Source organism: Eubalaena glacialis, chromosome 2 (assembly GCF_028564815.1).
Source record: "Eubalaena glacialis isolate mEubGla1 chromosome 2, mEubGla1.1.hap2.+ XY, whole genome shotgun sequence".
NCBI lineage: Eukaryota > Metazoa > Chordata > Mammalia > Artiodactyla > Balaenidae > Eubalaena > Eubalaena glacialis.
In genome coordinates this window covers 4,912,905-4,934,083 of record NC_083717.1, presented here as the reverse complement: position 1 = coordinate 4,934,083, position 21,179 = coordinate 4,912,905, and the positions used below count along the sequence as shown (strand labels likewise).

The 21,179-nt window shown below is 37.9% G+C and overlaps 1 protein-coding gene across 1 annotated transcript in view; it reads left to right on the top strand.

Moving 5' to 3' along the window:
* Positions 1–21,179, top strand: part of MRC1 (mannose receptor C-type 1) — a 90,603-nt gene that overhangs the window by 8,598 nt on the left and 60,826 nt on the right. Inside the window, exons 2-5 of the mRNA XM_061181540.1 lie at positions 4,177–4,578; positions 8,277–8,450; positions 12,391–12,555; positions 20,747–20,860. Of these exons, the coding sequence (XP_061037523.1) occupies positions 4,177–4,578; positions 8,277–8,450; positions 12,391–12,555; positions 20,747–20,860 (855 nt within the window). The remainder of the gene's footprint in view (positions 1–4,176; positions 4,579–8,276; positions 8,451–12,390; positions 12,556–20,746; positions 20,861–21,179) is intronic.

The following is a 21,179-nucleotide window of genomic DNA, read 5'->3' as shown; positions in this document are numbered from 1 at the left end:
GTCATATGAAATAGACCTATCATCATTAATCAACTATTAAATAAAAGAATGTAACTGGGTTAACAGTCAGGAGATGCTTCAGATTTAATAACTATTCTTTTATTCATTCAACTAATATTTGTTGAGGGACTCTTATGCTCCATAAAGAGAGAATACAGCACTGGATTGGAAAGGTAAGTCTTTCTACTCAGCGAATTTACATTCCAGTAGGGGCACAGACAAAACACAAGTAAACAAATTTTTAAAAATATATATTTTAAGATGGTTATGAATAGTATATAGAAAATAAAAGAGTAAAATTTGGATTGTTAGCTCACTAAGGATTTGGCACTTGAGTTGGAACCTTAATGAGTATTTCAAGAAGAGGGAACTTGAAATACAAAGTCTCTACAGTGAAACTGAGCTTAAAGTTCTTGAGGAGCAGAAAGGCTTTGTGGCTGAAAGGTGGTGAGTGAGAACAAGGGTGGGAGGAGGTGAGAGCAGAGGGTCAGCAGGGCTGGATCGAGCCCCATCTAGTAAGCTGTGACATGGAGACTGGACGGTTTTGTTCCCACGTGTGCAGTGGTCCTCTTGAAGGGTTTAAATTTGGGAAGAGGTATGGTAAAAAGCAAAATCTCTTCCAACCTAGAAAACCTCTCCCTGAAAGTAGAAGAAAAAGAAAATAATTTTATTATTGAATAACTATTCAAGCAGACTGTGATATGCACCATCGATCTGCTAAAGAGATGGCAAAACAGAGAGAAATCTGACTCTTTTATATGGCTAAGTAGAGACATTCCATGACATTAGGTAGGGTTTACAATTTGGAGTCAGGTGACATGTTAAGCCCATCTCAACCAGGAAACTGGGAGATCAGGCATTATCTCTGATGATTCCGTTTCAAAGCGAGGAAGATCAGAGGAAGAACATGGTGGCTTAGTCTGGGGTGTGGCAGTGGAGATGAAGAGAAAAGAATGGATTAGGGTATTTGTATTAGTCAGATTTCTCCAGAGAAACAGAACCAGTAGGGGGTGTGTGTGTGTGTGTGTGTGTGTGTGTATCTCTCTGTCTCTCTCTCTCTACCTATCATCTACCTATTATCTATCTATCTATCTATCATCTATCTATCTATCATCTATCTGTCTATCTGTCATCTATCATCTATCTGTCATCTATCTATCAATATCTTTTTGGAGAGATTTATTTTAAGGAATTGCCTCGTGCAGTGGTGGAGGCTGGCAGGCTGGTAACTCAAGAAAGAGTTGATACTGCACTTCAGGTCCAAAGACAATCTAGAGATAGAATTTCCTCTTCTTGAGGGGACCTCAGTCTGTTTCCTCTGAAGGCCTTCAACTGATTGGATAAGGCCCACCTACATTATGGACTGTAATCTGCTTTACTAAAAGTCTACTGCTTTAAATGTTAACCTTATCTAGAACAAGAACAAAAAACAAAAAACCTCCCAAAACAACCTCACAGCAACATCCAGACTGGTATTTGACCAAATGTTTGCATTCCATGTCCTAGCCAATTTGACACATAAAAGGAACCATCATAGTATGTGTTGGGGTAGAGCCAACAGATTTTACTTTTGTCCTAGAAAGTGAAGGAAAGCTGGAAATCTAGATGACTCCTAGGTTTTTGGCTTATGGATCTAGGTAGATGATGGTGCCATTAACGAAAAAGAGAATATTGGATGTTTGCTCATTAAATACCATCATATTTAGAGTGAAATTAAGATGGAACTACAGACAAAAATTAAGTACATGAAATAAAAGTCAGGTAAGTATAAAAATTCTGAAAGAGGAACACTATTCATGCAATAAGACTTCCAAGCACTTTACCTTAAATGGTTGGTTACCAACTGGTTGGTTGACTGAATTTAGACAGTTACTAAGTGTTGGCCACTCAACAGTAAAATCAAATGGCTGAAGTAGGAGGTGGAAGATAGATTTATTGTTGGGATGGTACTGAGAAAAACTGTGAAATGTGGAAGGTAAGTCTAGACAGGAAAATAACAGGTGGAATAGCCAACACAAATGAAATGTAAAGGGCAATATAGCTGAGTCTACAGATACCTATGGTAACATTTTCAGAGTTCAGTACCTTTTTAGATTAGCAGATTTACATTTGTGTATGGTAAATTATCCTATAACTGTTTCTAAAGAACATTTTATCTTCTTATTTCCTGGGTTTTACTGTGAACAAAACAAAATATTATTAACATTTTAATTTTATTACCAACGCACAGAGTTACTCATTTTGCCTCACAAAGATCAAACTGGGGAAGGCCTTCAGTTAGATGGGAGGAGATTGGGTCGACACTGCATGTTCTGTTGACAGGCATCAATTCCAAAGATGCCAGCAGAAGCAGATGTTCTGAATTCAGGCTCTAGTGAGTCCCGATTCCAAGAAATCAAACCAGCAGACATGAGGAACCCAGCCAAGGAATCTAGGCAGAGGTTCGAAGTAGCACTGAATTAGGAACCCAGGCAAGACAGAGGCAAGAGGTCTCTAACAAGTGTAGACAAGAGCAGATACAGCCGGAGAACATATTCTTTTGAGGCAAAGATCCATTATGACCTTGAAGTTGATAGTCCAAGACTGATCTCCGAGTGTAAGTGGAGCCAACCGCACTGGGTGCTGAGGACAGTAGATAGAATTTGGCTTGTGGAAGCAAAGGCCTCTCTTAGTGGCACTGTGATTACTTTGATAATTTCACTGGGATGACCTGACTGAAATGGGGATTAGCAGATGCAAACTATTCTATATAGGATGGATAAACAACAAGGTCCTACTGTATAGCACAGGGAACCATATTCAATATCCTGTGATAAACCATCATGGAAAAGAATATGAAAAAGAATGTATATATATGTATAACTGAGTCACTTTGCTGTACAACAGAAAGTAGCACAACATTGTAAATCAATTTATACTTCCATAAAATCAATTTAAAAAAAATAAATCGAAGTTGAAATCAAGTGTAAAAAAAATACCAAGCTCATTCAGCCAGACACTCAAACATCTGTAATACTATACCAGCTCATTTCGAAAGAACCTCTTAAGTAGAAAGAATTTAGTCAAACTTCACAAAAAGTGTTTAATTTATATTTGTGCCACAATAATAGTCAGTTCCTTTCATTTGTCTATTAAAAAATAGACAAAAAAGAAAAAAACTTTACATGATGAAACATGAATTCAATTTTGATTTAAAGGACAAAAATATGCTTACCAGATCTTTTTATTCCTTTTTTCTTTTTGTCAAGAGGAAGTTGAGTTTTGCCAGCTAGCAGCTATGTACCATAAGCATAAATTATCTATACATACTTAAAGTACCAGCCCCAAATTACAAGTATAAAAAAACTGTTATTTATAAAGTTACTCTCATAAATACTACCTTAAATGATATAAAACCTACATTTATTCAACCTTTACTGCAAACTTCACAAATTATAACACTATCAAATGCATTTTTGTATCTCTTTGTTATGCAGAGGTTAGGTTGAATATGCCAATGAAATGAAGGACACTAGATCCCCAAGTTACCTATTGTTGGATGGGAAAGAAAACAAAAAAACTTCTCTAGTTGTCCAGACCTCTGGGCTTCCCAGAAGACACTTAGCTCACAAATTTGCTGGACAATAAATGAATGTAAAATTTCCTAAAATAAAGTTGTTTTTTAAGTACAAAAAACCTTCCTAATGTTATAGTTAGAATCATTGTATATAGGTTTCATCTATCTCAAAAAGGGTAGGGATAGTCGGACTTCAAAATTCTATTCCAGGATACACAAGTATTTAATTTTATAGCTTATTGTATTCATCCCCAAATTTGCTTTTCTCAGATGAGTATTATTTCTTCCTCTGTTACCTACCTTTTATGTTTACTCCACTACAATTTGTGTGCATTTAAGGCATTTAAGTCTTTTCATAAGGTTCCTTGTCTGAACTAGGACATCTTAAAGATTTCTAGCCACATGCTCCCAAGAGGCCCCTCGATCCAGTCTCTCTCCAGCTTCAGGGACCCACGACGGAGGGAGCAGAGCTGGCCCAGGCTGAGTCAATTTCAACCCTTTTCCTGTGATCACAGGTCTTTTGGGAAATGGAAACATTGAGAAATTTTGACCTAAAATATTGTCTTTGTCCTATGTATCCACTTAAGCATCCTTTCTTTCTTTCTTTCTTTTTTTAACAGACACTAGGCAATTTTTAATATACAATGAAGATCACAAGCGCTGCGTGGAAGCATTAACTCCCAGTGCAATTCAAACTGCAGTTTGCAACCAAGACAATGAAGCTCAGAAATTCCGATGGGTGTCTGAATCACAGATCATGAGTGTTGCCTTTAAGTTATGCTTAGGGGTGCCATCAAAAACTGACTGGGTTTCTGTCACTCTGTATGCCTGTGACGCCAAGAGTGAATTTCAGAAATGGGAGTGCAAAAACGACACGCTTTTGGGAATCAAGGGAGAAGATTTATTTTTTAACTATGGCAACAGACAAGAAAAGAACATTATGCTTTACAAGGGATCAGGTTTATGGAGCAGATGGAAAGTTTATGGAACCACAGATGATTTATGCTCTAGAGGTTATGAAGGTAAGAAGCTTGGAATTTTTTTTTTTTCCTTTCTGTCAAGTCTTTCTCATCCTCTTAGTTGGAAACTAATTCAAGAAAATAAGCATATTCTTGTTTAGTCTGTACTAGAAGTATTAATTGATTACTTTTGTGTTTGGAACTATTCTGTGTTCTGTGAATGAGTAAATGTGGTACAAAGTCCTAAATGATACTTTAGCTATCTGTAATTAATGGGAAGACATTTCTTGTAACTTTTGCTAAGATTTTTTTTAACAGTGGGTTACCGTTTTTAGAAATTACTTTTCACTGTAGTCTTTGACCCAGTGTCTTCCATTTTACATTGTATGATTGTCGTGATAAAAGAATTTAACGAAATGTTTCTTTTCCTTTGGTTTACATTACCTCTGAACAAGTGACCTGTGGAACAATATTCTTTACCAATTCAGACTGTGTAAAATGAAATCTTGACAATTTTGGTGTCTAAATGTTTCTAATTTATTTGTTACCTTATGGGTATTTAGAGATATTATGTAATAATCAGCAAGTTAGAAAAGCTAAGGAATTAGCTCATAATCTAACCTTCAGCGTCTTTAGTCTGCTGTTTTAGAAAGTGGTAGCACCTGTGGGGCAGGAAATAATTGTATATGTAGTTGGTTCCTTCAGCTCTTGAAGGTTAAATAAAATCAGAGTATTTAGTCTTCTCTCATCTTGGTCAAATTTCATTCTCTAGTGGCTGCACAGAAAAAAGATAAAACAAAAAACAAAAAAAGAACTTGAAGTCCTTTACAAAGGCTTCTTGAGTCAGATGATGTTGTAACCACTTTCCAGGTTTGGACACTTGATTTCTGTGAAGCGTTATCTAGAACGACCTCAAGGTCAGAGAAAGAGCCTGCCTCTTGGGGCAAGAGATTAAGCTGTTTGCAAAATTACTATGTTACTGAGGCTGCAAAGGTTGGTTGAACTTAGCTAGCTGTTTGCAAAATTACTATGTTACTGAGGCTGCAAAGGTTGGTTGAACTTAGCTAGCTGTTTGCAAAATTACTATGTTACTGAGGCTGCAAAGGTTGGTTGAATTTAGCTTATGGCAGGTACGCAGATCATTGGAGTTCAGCTCTTTGCAAGGTGATGATTTGTCAGCTTTCCATTTTCCTTCTATGTTCTATAAACAGCAGAAGAGAGTAGGAACTGAAGAAGAGAAGGAGGGCTCAGAAAGAAGTTATCCCAAGGCTTTTATTGAACATAATGTAGGTTTAGAAATTACCTAAGAGGCAACCTAAGTAGCACAGCATTTCAGGAGAAACTTGTCGGAAAATTATAGGGCAGGACAAGGGTGAACCAAACTTGACTGAGTCAAATTCCACAGGTGGGACAATAGTTCTAATTGAGGAATCCAACACAGGGAAGTTTGGTGCTAAGAGATCAGAATTCTCATTTTATTTTAAAAGATATCGCTGACGTTCTGTAGTCCTCTCTCCACCCCCTGCCCCTACTTTCTGGTCTTCTGTTTGCTTTGAGAAAAATATGCATAGGATTTAGGATAGTGGTTCTCAAACTTTAATATGCTTAATAATCGTCTGGAGAGCTTGTTAAAAATACAGATCCCAAGGTCCCCCCTCACCTAGATTCTAAATTAGCATATTAGGGGAAGGGCCTAAGGATCTATTGAATTATTTTTATCAATACTGTGTGGTTGGATGCAGATGGTCCATTGACCACACTTTGCATAATCCCTAACTCTCTCCCAATACTTAAGATATTCCTGCTAGAAGATCTAGCCCTTCAGAGTGATCTTGGAATTGATTCATTGGAATATGCATTAGAAGTAAAGACAATGCAGAGAGGATGTATGCAGAGTCTTTGTCTCTCTAAAGAAAACTTGGGGAAGAAAACTGTCTGAGGCCAAGGATTTAATTTTGAGTGATCAACTCAGATTTTGTAGACTTGGACGGATCTGAGGATTGTCTGGAAGTGTGGCCCACAAGAGGAAGAATCAGTTGAGTGCAGTGACATGATTTGTTAGTCAAGTTGGCCTCATCAGTGCTTTGTTTAATAAATCAAGTTAGTCCTTAAAAAGCCATTTCTGATTGACATCTGTAAATCGAGCACTGAGAATTCCTTGGCTAGCTGAATGAACAGTACCACTAGCCCTAGGTGGTCTTATCACGTTTTCTTCATATGAAGGAACAATGGTGTAATTATTACAAATCCAGCATGTTCTTTATACAATCTGTGATTCGGAAAACTAGTCCTGTAACTTAGTGCAACAAAAACTAGAATCACATTTTAAAGTTACTAACAGCTAGGCAATTGGCAAAAGAGTCATTTTGAGGGAATTGAGAATAAACCTAGCTCTTAAGGTGGACAAAATAAGTACGAGCAAAGGAAAAGGAAAGGAGGTAAGTGTGCTCTTTACATACGTTAGATGCTGTGCTATGTGTATTACAAATGTTATATTATCTTAATGACTTTCAAGCTGTCTTTATAGAACTTTTTAAAGTCATAGAATCTATGAAACTTAATTAGGAAAAGAGTATTCCTACCTAGAAAAAATTCTGAATATAAACTTGTCACAAGAGACTGAATATTTCAATATAGAGGATTATTATCTCCCAAAAAGGCTCCCCTAAAAAGGTAGACTGAACATACTGGAGCATTTAGCTACTTGAGCGGTTTGGTTGTCAATGGAGAAATGAGCTTCCTTTTGACTTAAGCCAAACCGTGATCCATAACGATTCTCTCTCTTTCTTTTTAAATTAATTAATTAATTAATTTGGGCTGCGTTGGGTCTTCATTGCTGCGTGCGGGCTTTCTCCAGTTGCGGCGAGCAGGGGCTGCTCTTGCCTGTTGCTGTGCACAGGCTTCTCATTGTGAGGGCTTCCCTTGTTGCGGAGCACAGGCTCTAGGCGCGAGGGCTTCAGTAGTTGTGGCTCGCAGGCTCAGTAGTTGTGGCGCATGGGCTTAGTTGCTCCATGGCATGTGGGATCTTCCCGGACCAGTGCTCGAACCCATGTCTCCTGCATTGGCAGGTGGATTCTTAACCATTGCGCCACCAGGGAAGTCCACAATTCTATATTCGTCTCAACTTTCCTTTCTAGGTGAACCTAGAGCTTCACATTTTGATCTGTTTGGACTCATTTTTTAAAAAAAGACAAATACTGATTATAGATAGTATCTAAGGGTTTTAAGTGATTTCTTTCTATGATGTGAATGAGAGATTTATGCTAAAGTTCCTACCCTTTCTCGTAGCCATTGTTGAGGGACTCAAGTGGAGTCTGGCTTGACAGGAGTGGTTGGAGGGGATTGAAGTTTTGACTGTGTGTTTGGGTTACACAGCTATAAGGTTATTTTTCAATCTAGAGCTTCAGTAATTCTCTGATTCCAACCAAGGGGAAGGATGGCCTTTTCTCTATTTGGAGGAAATGCAGAAGTCAAAGTTGTTGTCAGTAGAGCTGACTGCTTTTGGCTCGTGAGAGCAAAGAGGAAAATCTATTGCAAAAGACAGCAGAACAGAAGTGGTGCTAGAGTTTTTCCCGAGGACACATGTATCCAGCAAAAGACAGGGGTTGCCAGAGAAGGGAAATACAAAGGAATTCCCTGTGTTAGTGTAAGAGGTGTGATCAGAAGCGTAAGACCGATCCTTGCAGTAACCTTCTGATTGGAAAGTAATCGTTCAGGAGATTCACATCCATTCTAAGCACAAGTCAATGTGTCTCTTCTAGCCATGTACACGCTCCTGGGCAATGCCAACGGGGCAACCTGTGCATTTCCATTCAAGTTTGAAAACAAGTGGTATGCGGATTGCACAACTGCTGGGCGATCAGACGGCTGGCTCTGGTGTGGAACCACTACAGATTATGACATGGATAGGCTATTTGGATATTGTCCATTGAAATGTAAGTAACTTTATCATCAAGACAATTTCGGCACGTTTAGTATGGCAACCTAGTGATAAGACTTTGTGTTTATCGAGAACATTTCTTCCTCCAAGTGATTTCTCATTTACTATCTCATCGTACTCCACCACAACCCTCTACAGATGTCATTGTCCCCATTTTATAATGGAGGGAGTGATCCATATTGGCTAAAGACAAGAACACAGATCTTCTTACTCTCAGCCCTAGGCTGCATCAAATGACCCCTTTATTTTCACTAACTACTACTTCTCCTCAAATTCCACTGTTACTGGCAGTTATTTTCTAAGACTTTAGGGCAAATTATACTGTATATGATGCAATATATACTTAATGCCACAGGTGGGCATCCCATTTTCCAACCCCCCCAATGATTTACCTTTATTAAACTATAGATCAAAAACAGAATTTAAGCAATGCCACAGCATTGGTTTTGATGGAGAGAGAGGGAGAGAGAGAGAGAGAGAGAGAGAGAGAGAGATGTGAGTGGCTCCTGAATTTTGTGTCAATGTAATGAAAAGGGTTCCTCACTGTGAAAATGATAGTAATGCTACTCTTCTTAAATTAAGTTTACGAAGAGTATTATTTAATTTAACATAGCTTCAATGGAAGTGAGTTATGTCTATGCTTGAAGGGGTTTTAAAATGAAAATGTAAGTCTTATTGCAATGATGCAAAATAAGTGGCATTGCATTGTATTGAAGTGAGGGGGGCCATAAAAATTCTTGGTGTCCTTTCCATGCTCAAGAATTTATAAAGAAGCAGGGCAGCAGGTTTTGGGTGGGGTGGAGGAGGGCATTCGTGTTGGAAGGCAGGGATGGGGCTGAAGAAAACAGAGAAGGAAGAGTTCTTTGCTTCCCCCTCCCCATCATCCCACATCCTCCTCTTGCTGCCAGCACCTGCCTTCCTTTTCTTCCCCTGAACTTCTTACCCCCAACCTCTTGCTACTTCAGACTCTGTGGATCAGGGCTCCTGTTTCCTGCTGTGCTGCCAAGGGGCGGGCACTGGGGCAGAGCCTCAGATACAGTCTGGGCTGATTGTGAGACCACCTGCATTGCAATAGTGCTGCTTACCCCACTAAACTTTCAGGATCACACATCCACATACCATCACGGTATTCCAAGCGTTATTGTAAAAAACAGTCCAATTTACAAACATATCTTAGTTTGTCAAGTTAAAGACAGAATTCCAAGAATTGTGCTTATTTATCTCTTTTGATTTTTAATCCCTAAACATCTTACTAAAAATTGATTTGATTTCTCAGCCCCATAGATTATTGTAAGTCCCCTCTGGGTCCAGTCCCTCAGTTCTGGGTGAATACCCACAAAAACTGAGTCTTCCTGTGTTCATGGTGGAACCGCTCTCCCATTCTTGGGTGAGGTAAATGCATTTCTGTTTAATAACAACTTATAAAGGTTTGATTCCCATGAAAGGTTGATTGATGTCTGATCTCTATATTAGAAGGCTTTTTGTCTGAAAACAAAACTGAACTTTTTCCTCATAAGATAAAGCAAGACTTGTTTTTCAGTGATTGAGAAGCATCTTCCTCTGGACTTTGTAGGAATGGTATTTTCTAAATCCGTTATCATGCAGTGTCTTGGGGCTACAGATCTTATGGGTCCAGCTATAACATCCTGCACTTACATGGTGTTGACAGGGACCTTGTTGGCTGCATGTATGATTTAATGAATCATTAAATGGAGGACAAATGGCCAGCCACTAATCATAAAAAAAAACAACACCTTGGCTAGACATGTGTTTTAGGGATAAACTGGGTAGGCTCTAGAATAAGCTTTCAGTCTCATTGGTTGCAATTTATGTCTTCCAAAACAAATTATATATTTTGCCCAGTTAATTGTAAAAGTAAAATAACTGGAAATTTAAAACACTTTTGATTTCAATATGCATTACAATTTTAAAGCACATTTTATACATTCCATGCCTTTCTTGAAGGACTTTGCAGTTTCCCAAACTCTTTCATTGTCTTTGCTTTGTGTTTTTTTCAAAAGAACATTTTACTTTATGTTAGCCTTAAACTAGCAGATTCAATACAGGAAGATGAGGTCCCAGCCATTGACCTAGTGACACTTAGTATATACTCCTCATTGTGCTTTGTATTGTTTATTGTAATGTTTTCCTTCTATTTAGACATTTATTTTCAAGTATTAGGAGAACAGGAAAAGGAAAAGACTCCTTTCTCTCAATTCCCCATAGCTTGCAATTTTAGCTTTCAGCGTCAGTTGTGCTGGTTTACTGTGGGAATTTGAACAATTTGGGGGAGATATAGAGTCAGCAAACCTATGCATGCATTGAGAAACAGGTCTTAATTCCTTGATTTAAAATGCAAAATATACTTTGTTTAAATGAAGAGAAGCATCAAATTGCATTTCTTTCTTTGGTCATTTGTAGCCCTTTCCTTCATTTCTGGATGAGAAAATCATCCCCCCCTTCTTTTTGTATCTCACACTTTCTACCACACTACAAGCAAAACCTCCAAATTTCTAAAACTATTTATTTAAAATAGCTCCGTCTTCAAATAAACCTCAAACCAGTCTCATTTGAGTGATCTCACTTACATGGTGAAGAATCCATTTGCACATTAAACTAGTAAGACCTCAGATTGTGGTAATTTAAATTTAACATTACTAATTCAAATATATTTTTTATGTGAATATATAATAATTTTATAGTTAAAACATCTTAGAAATGTCTATGCTGTTGCCCAGATGAAATGTTGACATATTTTTCTTCCTCTTTGGTGTTTCATGAACCACAAATTTCATATCATAGTGTGTGGTAAGTATATGAAAAAGGTCACTTCCTTGTCAGATACAAAGAATCACAATTACATGCATATATAAAGTGTGGGCTATCTGTGTATATATAATGTTGGCTGTATGCATATATATGGTGTAGGCTGTATACACACGGACAACTGTCCAATTTGGTAGCAAGTTGAATACTCCTCAGAAAATTTGAGAATTTACGTAATCTTTTCTCTTCCTTATAAATAAATGAAAGGATTATGACTTCACTATTAAAAAGACAAAAGAGAAGTTTTTATATCATGAAGCACACAAAAATATTTCATTTGTTGACTCATTTCTCAAACATCTTATGTGTAAAATGCAATCAATAATATTTATCCATCTATATTATTGGCCTTTCATAGACTATAGCCAAGTTTATAGAGTATATTGGGAATCATAAAATAGCAAAGGAAAAAATAAGGTAAAAATTTTAAAAATTAAAAAAAAAATTTAAATTAAAAAGTGTTTTACTCTGAGGGAAGAAAAACTAACAATCAGCTATTGCCAGGAGCTACCTATGTTTAATACATGCTAGAGATAAGAACATGAGACTCCAGAGGTGGTTAACAATTTAACTAAGGTTGAATCACCAGTGAGTGACAGAGTCTGGAGGCAGGTCCTGGTCAGTCTGTCTGTGGAATCTATGACCTTCCCCTCTAATGCCTGTGTCTTTGGTCTAAGAAGACCAAACTAGAATGTGCAGGTGAAATATCCATTGCTGAGAGAAGACATATTTATTTTCTCTTCTCCCTTTATTATTGGTTTTCTAGATTAAGGAAGTTGGGCTGGCATCTCTATTCTTAGTCTATGTATTTGCCTCACTTCCCAACTCATCTGATCTCAAATGTCCTAATGGAAAAATAGAGATGGTGAGTCCCTGTCTTTCTGGAGGCACATGAAGGAGATGGAATGCGGTCGATCTTTGAAAACTCCCCCTCTTCATTTCAGGAGTAAAGAAAATCTCATAGTCACTTTAAAACTGATTAAAAGAAAGAAAAAAAGGAAAAGATAATGCTTTAGGCAATAATGCTACCAAGATTGTTTAAAAAATATTGTTCACTGAAAATTCTTTCCATGCATAATGTAGTCAATTCCTTTTGACTTCTTTTACAGTTGAGGGCAGTGAAAGCTTATGGAATAAAGATCCGTTGACCAGCATTTCCTACCAGATAAATTCCAAATCTGCTTTAACTTGGCACCAGGCGAGGAAGAGCTGCCAACAACAGAATGCTGAACTCCTGAGCGTCACAGAGATACATGAGCAGACATACCTGACAGGTAAAGATGTGAAAAGAAAACAAAGCTGTGAAATCATGATTATTTTATTTCTGTATAGTTTAACTTAAAAGCATACAACACGAATAATTCTAGATAGAATTATCTATCTAGATAATCTATCTAACTCTATCTAACATCATGATAGAGTCAGTCCTAAACAAATGGTGCGGAGGGTTTGACAAATGTGCATCCTGAAAAAGACACCTGGGATGGCGAATAGGTTTCACCTCATGAGCCAACTTTCTTTTATCAGTTGTGTCAGTGTCTAGAACTAGTGCTGAGAATGATTCGGAGGATTTATTTGGACTCAGAGTAGAAGATGCTACAATCAATTAGCGATGCCGTTCTTGGACACAAGACACGGGTGCCATACTGGTCAAATATTCTAGGTCTAGCTTGAAGTCATTGGTTTTCCATTAGCATGGGAGAATTTAACGCGATAAACTGAAGAGCTGCCACCACAAACAGGGACAAGTGAAGGGCTGTCCTTTTGCCTCCTGTCTTTCAAATCCCCAGACTCTAATGGTTTTCAGGTCTTATTGATACTCTTTCTACAATGTTTGTTTTTTTAGCATTTGTTCTTATAAGGCTGTGACGATGAAAAGAGCTAATGTTTGCTTGAGATGAGAGGGTCTGTTTTAGCGTCTGCAGTCCACACTTGAGGAACAGAGAGATCAAGACCAGAAACGAGTGTGGGAGAAAGAGCATCCTCAGTTCCCTGCTCTAATCCCTCCCTGCAGTTCACCCCGACCCTGCTACTAGCTGAAAGTATCTCTGATCCAGCGACCACCATGTTTCAAGACTCTTAGTGGCTTCTCACTTCCTATCAAATAATTAACAGCACACCTTTGCCTGACATGCAAGGGCTCTCACCTGTCCACTGACTGCTCTTCCCCTTTGTGCATTTCGCAGTCTTGACAAAAGAAAACTTTTGGGTTCCTCATCTATGTCTCATACTTTCTCTCCTCCACATCTGTCCCCGTGGCATTTCTTGTACCTGGAATTCCCCACATTTTATACAGTTGAAATGCAGTCTTCTCTCTTTCCACCTGCCTTTCTCTTATTTGTTTACCACTTTTACAGTGGTTACTTACATATGTCCCACTTCCCCTACAAGACTGTAAATACATTCGTTTTTTATTCGTTCATTCTACAAGATGGGTGGTTTCTCTGTGTGAGGCATCGTGCTAGCTCCTGGGGACACAGCAGTGACCAAAGCCTGCCATGTCCTGTCCACGTGGAGCTTAAAGTCCAGTGGTGAAAACACATAGACAAGAAAACGAGCAAATAAATACAAATTATAGTTAAGTGCCATGAGAAAAGCAAATTGAAGGCTGTGTGGAGAATGGATTTGAGGGCAGATGGCTGAAAGTGAGGAATGTCTTGTGAATATGTATGTCCTCCCCACCCCTAACGAGATTCACACAGAACCTTCCAGGAAGACAGTCTCAAAGAATGTTTGCTGACTGACAAATGAGGATGCAACACAAGAAAAACCATTATTTAGAAATTCAGCCTCACGTTTGGACCAGTGGTCAGTTTATGGCGAGAAGACAGTGGTTCTTAAGTGTGAAGTTGCTTATCAATCACCAGGGAACTTTGTTAAAGTAAAGCTGCCTGGGTGCAAACCCCAGAGACTGTAGATCAGTAGGTATGATGTGGGGTCCTGGAATCTGCATGTTATCAAGTTTCCAGGTGATTCTAGGGCAAGTGGATGGGGACCACACTTGGCAAAGCACTGTGTACAGTACCTGCTGTATCAGCAATGCCTACAGATTGCATCTGCCTGGACAGCAGGCAGCATAGCTCAGGAGTAAGGAGCATAGACTCAGGAGCCTGACTGCCTAGGCCCCAGCTCTGTGAAGCCGGGGGACCTTGGGGGCGATTACCCGAGGCTGCTATGCTGCAGTGGGAGAGTGTGTGTGAACTGGTACAAGGGACAGAGCCGCCCCCAGCCTTGTCTCATCACCTGGGATTCCCTTTCTCCAGCTCTTTTCGGATGGTCCTCTCCATCAATTGGAACACACTTCTCCTATAAGTTATTATTTTTTCATTGAATTTGAAGATGTTGATTGCATTCTATTTTGGGCAGAAAAAAATGTAACATGAATTTTTTTTAGCACCACCTTGTGAAATACACAAAGCATTATTAGGTAAGAAAGATTTTTCTACTTCTAGGCCGTTTCTGAGGACTAAATCATGAATACTAGCTCCACTGTAATGAAATCTTTCTTGTACCAAGTATAACATTCAAAAATTTTCTGCTTTCAGTATAGGCTGCAAGCCACCATTTTCTTTCGGCCATCATTAAAGAGGTTGACAATAGAGAAGCAATGCGACCTCACTATGGGCATTCGTGAACTCAGAGATGGGATTATGCCCCCATCTGCGCAGTGATTCTGTTTTGTGTTGGTCCTTGGGGCCTTTGTATGCAGTACTGGGGCAAAGTACAGAGGGACCAATATTTGCAACCATGTGTAAAAATAAGGAGAAAAAGAGGAAAACAGAGACAGAGATAAGACAAAATTTATGTAGGTGATTAAGGAAGAGAGAGAATGAGTTGAGACAATCCTGGTGTGGTTTGTGCTGGCTTGCACGGGTTAGAGAAAACTCAGTTGAAATGGTTTCACTTGGCTTTTTTTTTTTTTTTTTAAGGAATCTGTTTGTGGGTTGTGTTGTCTTGACTCTTCTGAGTTTTGCTTGTTTTCTGGCTTTCTGGAAGCCAAGGGACAGATCACAGGTTACTTTTGAACTCTTCCCCAGTTGCTAGGGGAAAGGGGCTATGTGAGCAGGACAGCGTCTCTGGGCCCTCCACTCACTTCCTCATTCCAGGCTCCACTATCAGGCTTCTGGCTGCAGGAAATGCTTCTCTAATCAGCAAGGGCTATTACTGTGTCCTCAGGAGAGCAAACAAGCCCTAAGAGATTGGGAGGCTGAGTTCACCTCAGATACTTACTTGAATCTTATCCAAGCCTCCGGAATTTCAGTCAGCAAATTTTAACTGAAATCCGGGTAGGAATGACTTCTCGAATGAGATTTGTAATATTTCCTGCTTTTCTTTAAGTCAAAAATGCCATGCATTAGGGGACAAAAAAAGTCTGACGGGGAATTTAAAAAATAAACCAGACTTTTGTTTTCTAGAGGGAAGATATTCATGACATTTGGGATTTATCGGCGTATATTGGGGAAGACTAGAAAATCCTGGTGTGAGTGAGGGATTGTCATCTACTCCATTCTGGAAAACAGGGCGCTAACATTTTTTAAAAACCACACATAGTTACCCTTTTAAAATATGATTTCTTTTATGTGAGAATTTTGAGTAGTAAATTTCATTTTTCAAAAAGGTATAACCCTCTTATGACTCTGAGATCAAATTAGCTGTTATTTATTAAACAGCTGTTGTGTGTCAGACACTGAACTTTATTTCTAAAGCTGACACCAACCTTGTAAATGAGTAATATTGTCCCCACTTTATAGATAACAGATTAGGAGGGAGAAGTTAGGAATTTTGCCTAATGCCGCATGTTCAGAAAAGAACTGAATTGGAATTCAGCACTGTCTTTCCATTATACTCTGCCTGGGTCTCACTTAAAAATAAGCAAGGATCTGGTGGCCCCCAAAGCACTAAAGAGAACCTTTAATTTAGATGTCAGCAGCTCCTTGCTCCAGTAAATTTATTCTAAACTGGCAATCTGATTTCACATTATCTGCTGGGTTAATGGCTTCTGCCCAGCGGCCAATTCTTGTTTCACCCAGAGTCATTTCATCATCTCTTCTTCTACCCTCAAAAATGTTGCGACACCCTATTGAATCCTCAGTTCCTGAATCAGATTTATAACTATGTATGCGCAGGATTAGGATTCATAGAACTGAAATGAGATATAGGAAGTGAAATTGGCTAGTTAACTTTGATTGTTTTTGCCAGTTTCCGTATGGTGCTGGCTGGAGAACGAATTGGACCATAGTATAGAAAAGAACAATACAGTGTACTATTGGACAGTAATAGGTCTTCTATTACAACTAAGTTCAAAAGTAGGTATAAACTGTTTCAGACGATACGTGCAGGAAAATTCAACATTACAAAGTTTAGCATGTGGAATTGATGCTTTGTGTAATAATACTAAAAAAATTTGGTCATCTTCTTTATAAAATTACAAACACATTAGAGAAAAAGTTATGGATGACGCTCATCAGCTTTAAGTGATACATTTAACACAAAGCTTGAAATTTGTTTGTAAATCACACTTTTTGCCAACCCGAATTCAACATGGAGTAATAATAATAATAATATTAATAATAACAATAGCTTATATTTATTGGGCATATACTGTGTATTAGGCCCTGTTTTAAGAAGTATTACTTAATTTAATTCTTCAAAACAAGCCTAGGAGTACCTAGGGTAGATAAGGAGAGTCTCAAAGGATAATTTCCTTAAAGAGTGATCATCTTTTCTCATCATGCCAAACATAGTAATTTAATTAAGCAATCTCAGGCAAAATCTAATTTATTTATTCCTACAGTTCTGTTCAAAACTTCATAGTTTTGAAAACTTAGATATGCGTATTTTATTATAAGTTTTAAAACATACCAGAATATTTGATTTTGGGGAATAGCTATATCCAACATATACAAGGAACTCATAACAACCCAACATCAAAAATAGACCCCCAAAGCCTGAGAAAAACCAAAACAACTTGAAGAGACATTTTCTCAAAGAAAACATACACATGAAAAGATGCTCAACATCATTAATCATCAGGGAAATGCAAATCACAACCACTGTGAGATACCACTTCACACCGGTTAGAGTGGCTATTATCAAAAAGACAACAAATAACAAGTGTTGGCAAAGATGTGGAGAAAAGAGAACCCTCATGTGCTGTCAGTGGGGATGTGAACTGGTGCAGCCACTGTGGAGAACCGTATGGAGGGTCCTCAAAAAATTACAAATAGAGCTACCATGTGATCCAGCAATTTTACTTCTGATTATTTATCTGAAAAAAACCAAAAACACTAATTCAAAAAGACATATGCATTCCAGTGTTCATTGCAGCATTATTTACAATAGCCAAGATATGGATACAACGTAAGTGTCCATTGATAGACAAATGGATAAGGAAGATGTGGTATATATACATACACACAATGGAATATTACTCAACCATAAAAAAATGAAATTTTGCCATTTGTGACAACATGGGTGAATCTAGAAGGTATTATGCTAAGTGAAATAAGTCAGAGACAAATGAATACCTCTTGATCTCACTTATGTATGGAATCTAGAAAACAAAACAAAATGAAAACAGGTGCATAGATGCAGAGAACAAATGGGTGGCTGCCAGAAGGGAGGGCGGGTTGGGGAGTAGGTGAAATAGTTAAAGAGGATTAAGAGGTACAGCCTTCCAGTTATATAACAAAGTCATGGGGATATAATACACAGCATAAGGAATATGGTCAATTATATTGTAATAACTTTGTATGGGCACAGATGGTTACTAGACTTATTGTGGTGATCATTTCATAATGTATGCAATGTCAGATCGCTATGTAGTATACCTGAAACTAATGTAATATTGTATGTCAACTATATTTCAATAAGAAAAATAATTTATGAAAAAATCAATGTTCAGTGGTATTTAATAGAATAATTATTAACATAAAATATAGTATCAACATGACACTGATTCCAGAATGACATTTCTAAGGTACAGACTAGTAGACAGGCATCTCCTCCTGACACCTTACAAGTTATCTATTTACATGAATGAGGTGAGATGGCAGTTTTTGTTGGTTTCTTTAATTTACCCCAGAGAGACATAAGTAATAGTTTAGTACTCCAAAGAGTTTTAATAACTATGTAAAATAATTAATAAACTAAAGGGAAACCATCAATGAGATGAATAACTATAAAATTGATTTACTATGAATGAATTTCTATCACTTCATTATCAGTATTTTCTTTTTAATGAATGCAGTTGTAGTCGATGATGCTCATTGCAGAGATTTAAGACTAAAGAAAGACTAAGATTTTCCCTTTTGATAATGTCATTTCCTTGACATAGCTTGTAATAAGTATTTTATTTTTTGGTAAGATTCCAACTTTGGAGAACCAAATGCTGAGTCTTCACAGATAACCAGAGTGAGTTCTGCCATGGGCTATTGTTTGGGGAGGGATGACATTTATCAGAAATATCTTTTTAGTTCATGGTTCTTTACTTAAAGGTGCTCTAACATCTAAACTTATCTGGAAAGTGTATTATATCAATAATAGTAACTCACAGGCAAATTTAATTTAAACAAGGGTTGAATTCACTGGAAACACCAAAGTGAACCCTGGGTGCAAGTCCTAATTTACTAATCCTCTGTTTCACTCTCCACAGGTTTCTTAACTTCTCTGTCCTCAGTGTCTTCATCTGTAAAATGAAGGCACTGGACGAGATACCTCTCAAGGTGTAAAAAGTACCTAAGGGCAAGAGCTGTACTAACTCAGACTTTGTTTTCTAGAACACTTGATAAAGATAAGTGAATCTGAATTAATTTTCACTGACTTTTTACATGCTAGTAGTTAATTTCATCCAATTTGTATTACTTTATTTAAAGAAATTACACAGTAGGGTTTACTTTTCAGTCAATAACTCCAGTATTGGATTCAGTTCAGCTCATTAAGCATCAACCTACCTAATCAATATCAACCTAGTCAGTATCCTTAAGTGGGTTCTCCCTTTGTCAGTGCCTTTCTGCCAGATGCTGAAAAAACTAACAGCATTCAGGTCACATTTCTCCAAGAAGGTGATCTGTGCTTTTATGGGATTGGGGAGCAAAAAATGTGAGATATGATTCTGGGGCATCGAGTCACTGTAATCCCCTTTCATTTGAATTTGTGACATGAATGTGTGTCTATATCAGCTAATGAAAAATTGGGGAAAATTTCGGTGAATTTGGATAGCTTAGTTGGTTGCAGCAGAACTAAAGGGTCTGGGATTTGATGTCATGAGAACCCAGGTTTAGGGACTTCCCTGGCGGTCCAGTGGTTAAGACTCCGTGCTTCCAATGCAGGGGCGTGGGTTTGGTCCCTGGTCGGGGAATTAAATCCCCAAAAGAACCTAGGTTTAAATTTCAACTCTGCACATGACATCTAAACTCTTTGGGTGTCAAATTCCTAATCTGTACAATGGAGATGGTGGTACCAATTAGAGTTTGTGAGGATTGAAAACAAGCGAAAACAGTGCCCTGAATATAGTAAGTGGTTATTCTCACCACTGAAAAGATTTGACTGGGGAATATATCCTCTAGAGAACAGTAAACATAAAGTGGTCCATTTATGATTACCCTTTATGTTTATAGACACTTCAGGTTGGTATTTTATTTAAGACAAAGGATAGTTTTCCTTTTCATTAATTCTTTTAAATCAACTAAAAAGAATATAGAGAGAACAGCAAATCCATGGTTTTTAAAAAGTTATAGGTAATAACACATTAGAGTTGTTTAACCTGGGTGGGCTGAAGTCCATGTTGCTTCTGTTTTGTTTTTTATTGCATCTCAGGCCTAGCACAGACTTTGAAACATTGTAATTATGATTTATTAGCTGCCTAAGTAAAGTGTTATTCATAGTAGCACAAGCACTTAGTGTTTAGATTTTAATCATCATCTTAATGAGGAAAAAAATGGATTTTTTAAAATGTCATCGAATAAAATTCTGAGAGTAAGCTCTAAAATATGAGGTCAGGGTAATAACTTACGAGAGTGATATAGATTGAAATGTGTATTAAACTTTTTCATGATAGAAAATGGTGACTTTGATACAAAATAAATCTTAGTTTTACTCTAAAATGAAGTAAACATGTTTTTGTTTGAAGATAGTCAAAGAGAGTCTTCTCCAAATTAGAAGCATATTCACACGATCCTACAGAAGTCATCAAGATGCTGGGAGCTGAAGCCTGGTCACATCTGGGTTAGACCCTTAGCAAGACCATTCCTGGCTTATCTGTGTTCTCATCTCAGTTTCTTTACATGCCGATGGAGGTAATGGTTGTACTTGCTTCCCGCTGATGAGAGGATCAAAGGAGACATGCTCGGCATGATTTTCATTACTTCTCTCTAGTACATTTTGATTCAAGTACCTAATTCTGAATTTGATTTCACCATCTTTTCTGAATGTCAGTTTTGTTTTTGTTTTGCTTTTGTCATAAAGGGTTAACCAGTTCCTTGACTTCAGGACTCTGGATTGGACTGAACAGTCTGAGTTTCAACAGTGGATGGCAGTGGAGTGGGGGCAGTCCGTTCCGATATTTGAACTGGTTACCAGGTAGGGTTAAGCTCATCTGATTAACTTGGTGGGGTTAAGCGGGTTGAATTCATCTGCATTTAACTTAGCTAGGTACCATGGAGACCTTCATCAGCTCACATGTAGATCTCAAAGAGAAGAATTGGGAGATTTCATCAAGTACAGTTTATTTCTCACCTTGCTTTGAAACCTGCCAACTAGATTTGAATACTCTAACACCATAACGTTATTCCAGCTCTCTGGGAAAAGGACTTGTTTGGAAGGATAATCACACACGTCAATAGAGGACTCTGTTAAAGTATATATTCTCAGAGCATCCTTGATTTGCTAGGTATTATAT